This window comes from Copidosoma floridanum, unplaced genomic scaffold, assembly GCF_036245765.1.
Source record: "Copidosoma floridanum isolate Cflo_tuat_1 unplaced genomic scaffold, Cflo_Japanese_pri ptg000013l, whole genome shotgun sequence".
NCBI lineage: Eukaryota > Metazoa > Arthropoda > Insecta > Hymenoptera > Encyrtidae > Copidosoma > Copidosoma floridanum.
In genome coordinates, this window is record NW_028321890.1 from 19,015,059 (window position 1) to 19,017,506 (window position 2,448).

Here is a 2,448-nt window from a genome sequence, read left to right on the forward strand (position 1 = left end):
ACGTAACATTCATGGATGAAAATTCATAAAACATTTGAAATTTTTTATTATACGTTAATGTAAATTATTTCATTGTACCAGAAATTTTCTCGTAATGCATACACTTTTCCTAACTTAATTATTCAAAACGACTATTTTTTGATTTTTTTTTCTCAAATTTATAAGTCACAAAAAAATTTGTACATTTTTAGAGATTACACAGTAAAGTTTTGTTATAAATCATTTATTACTATCGTTATTATAGTTTTTTTACACTAATAAAAATGACGATACATCAGAAATAAGAAATCAGTCACGCAATACCTGGAAAAATAATTTTTTGTTCTACACAGTTGAAAAATGTAAAAAGTATTGTTTTCCATCGCTGTAATTACAGAGACATCAGCCTGATACATCATCAGTTGATTTTTCCGGATATGTTAACGAGTAAAACTTTGACAATAAAAAAAAAACAATTGTCCAGTTTTGTGGTTACGTAAACATTTCACAGTATAAATGCGGAATAAGCTGCAGCACTTGAAACATTTCTCAAGTATACTTAGACGCTAATCGTCATAGTCAATTTCAAACAAAATGAAGGTTTTTCTGTGCAGTTTAGCTATTATCCTTGTTGCAGTAAGTTGACTTTCACAAGTATAATGTAAAAAAATTTATCCATATTTTTAAATAATGTTCATACGTATAACTATCATTTATGATTTCATTGATTCTCATCCAACAGTCAGTACATATGTTTAAAATAATGTTGTTTTTTTTTTTTTTATTGTACTAAGCTGTAGAAGATATAATTACATGTATTATTATTAATTTATTGGTATCTTAACAATCTCACTGAAAGTGTGATTTTCATCGATATTCATAAGCATATTTAGTAGCACCCATATTATATCAAACAATAATAGAGCAATCAAAAAAATTGGTGACTCCGAATATTCTTATAAAGTATTAAATTCAAAAGCACAGTTAGGATCTCAATCTTCATAATCATTGATGGATTTACGTAAATTATGGACCAAAAGTATATCTTTCATAAATGATGATTATGTAGTTCAGATCTACCGTAATTACTTTTTTTCATTGATGCTTTCTCAACCTTCTCTACTACAAAAAAATACTTTGATTGTATACATGTTTTTTCAGATTTGCTTGCCATGCCAAGCTAAAGGTGGAGTTTTCAAGGAATGCAAAACGGAGAGTGGATTAACAGATGGTATACTTTATACACATGTTCAATTTAGTTTTATTAATTATTGATTATGTATTCGTCACTTTGATTTTTTTGATTGTAGAAATAAAAAAAGGACAATTTCCTAATTTGGAAGACTCAAAAGTAAAATGCTTCATCACTTGTTTGGGAAAGAAGTTTGGAATTGTACGTGTTTATTAATCTTTTCTTGTACAATTAAATCTTTAAATATTGATCTGCATTTTTAGATTGTTGACGGCAAAGTTAACGCTGAAAAGTTCATTGAGAAATTATCTAAAAAGCTAAATTTGGATGACGCTAAAAAAGAGGCTGTCAAGGGTTGTGCTGAAGAAGGTAAGTCTTGAAGCTGAATAATATTAAGATTAAGACAAATGCCTGAATAAAGTTATTTAATTTGATTTTTTTTTTAACTTTCTTAGTGCCTCATTTCAGGCTTAAGATTTTATGAATATTCAAAAAAAATCATCGTCATTTTCTCTCATAATGTACAAACTCAATGAAGTAAATCTTTGATGCTTGTTCCAAAATATTTACTTTAAATTTTTTCTTGTAGCCAACAAACAATCTGACTGTGAAGTGGGATCAGCTATGTTGAAATGCCTCAAGGAAAAAGGAATCTCAATGAAAGGAAAAAAAAAGGAAAATGAAAATTCAGATTAGTTTTTTTTTCACTAAAACAGCTATAATACAAACTTAACTTTGTTATTTTCCTAACAATGTAACTACACTTTCAAAATCAATTCAAATAAACATAATAGTACTTATTCTAAAATCTGTTCTTTTATGTAACGTTTACCTTTGACACTAAAAAAATGTAAATGTAACAAATTTAGTAAAATGTTCTCCCTCTAAAAGCACCTTGTAATCATCACTAGTAGTTTATAGTTGCTCTACTTCTCTAATGATTGTTTCTTAAACAAAGAAAGTTTTCCAGATTGCTAGATATAATAATGCCGTCATTTATGTACGAATCCCAAGTTCCGAAGGTGGTTGCCATCTTAGGGCCGACCATTATATTTTTTTTTTATTTGAAACAGGAAAACACGGTGCTTTCAATTTTAGAACGTACTTTATACATGAGCATTTTACAATAGAGAAGCGTAAAAGTAGTAATTTCTAATTATCATTGGTAAGATTAAGTCATAAAAAATTCAGTTTTTACTGAGCTGCTAACAAGTTAGGTTCAAGTTGAGGGGTTACAAACTATTTTTGGAATAAAAGTTTTGTTTAAATAAGAAAAA

At 27.7% G+C, this 2,448-nt stretch overlaps 1 protein-coding gene across 1 annotated transcript; it reads left to right on the top strand.

Annotated features, from left to right (window-relative positions):
- The first annotated feature begins 527 nt into the window (after nucleotides 1-527).
- On the top strand, nucleotides 528-1,979 carry LOC106647072 (B1 protein-like). Its single transcript, XM_014363328.2, has 5 exons — nucleotides 528-615; nucleotides 1,141-1,210; nucleotides 1,290-1,372; nucleotides 1,435-1,540; nucleotides 1,761-1,979. The coding sequence occupies exons 1-5, from the start codon at nucleotides 574-576 to the stop codon at nucleotides 1,865-1,867; spliced, it is 408 nt and encodes a 135-aa protein (XP_014218814.1). The 5' UTR covers nucleotides 528-573; the 3' UTR covers nucleotides 1,868-1,979.
- Nucleotides 1,980-2,448: the final 469 nt, after the last annotated feature.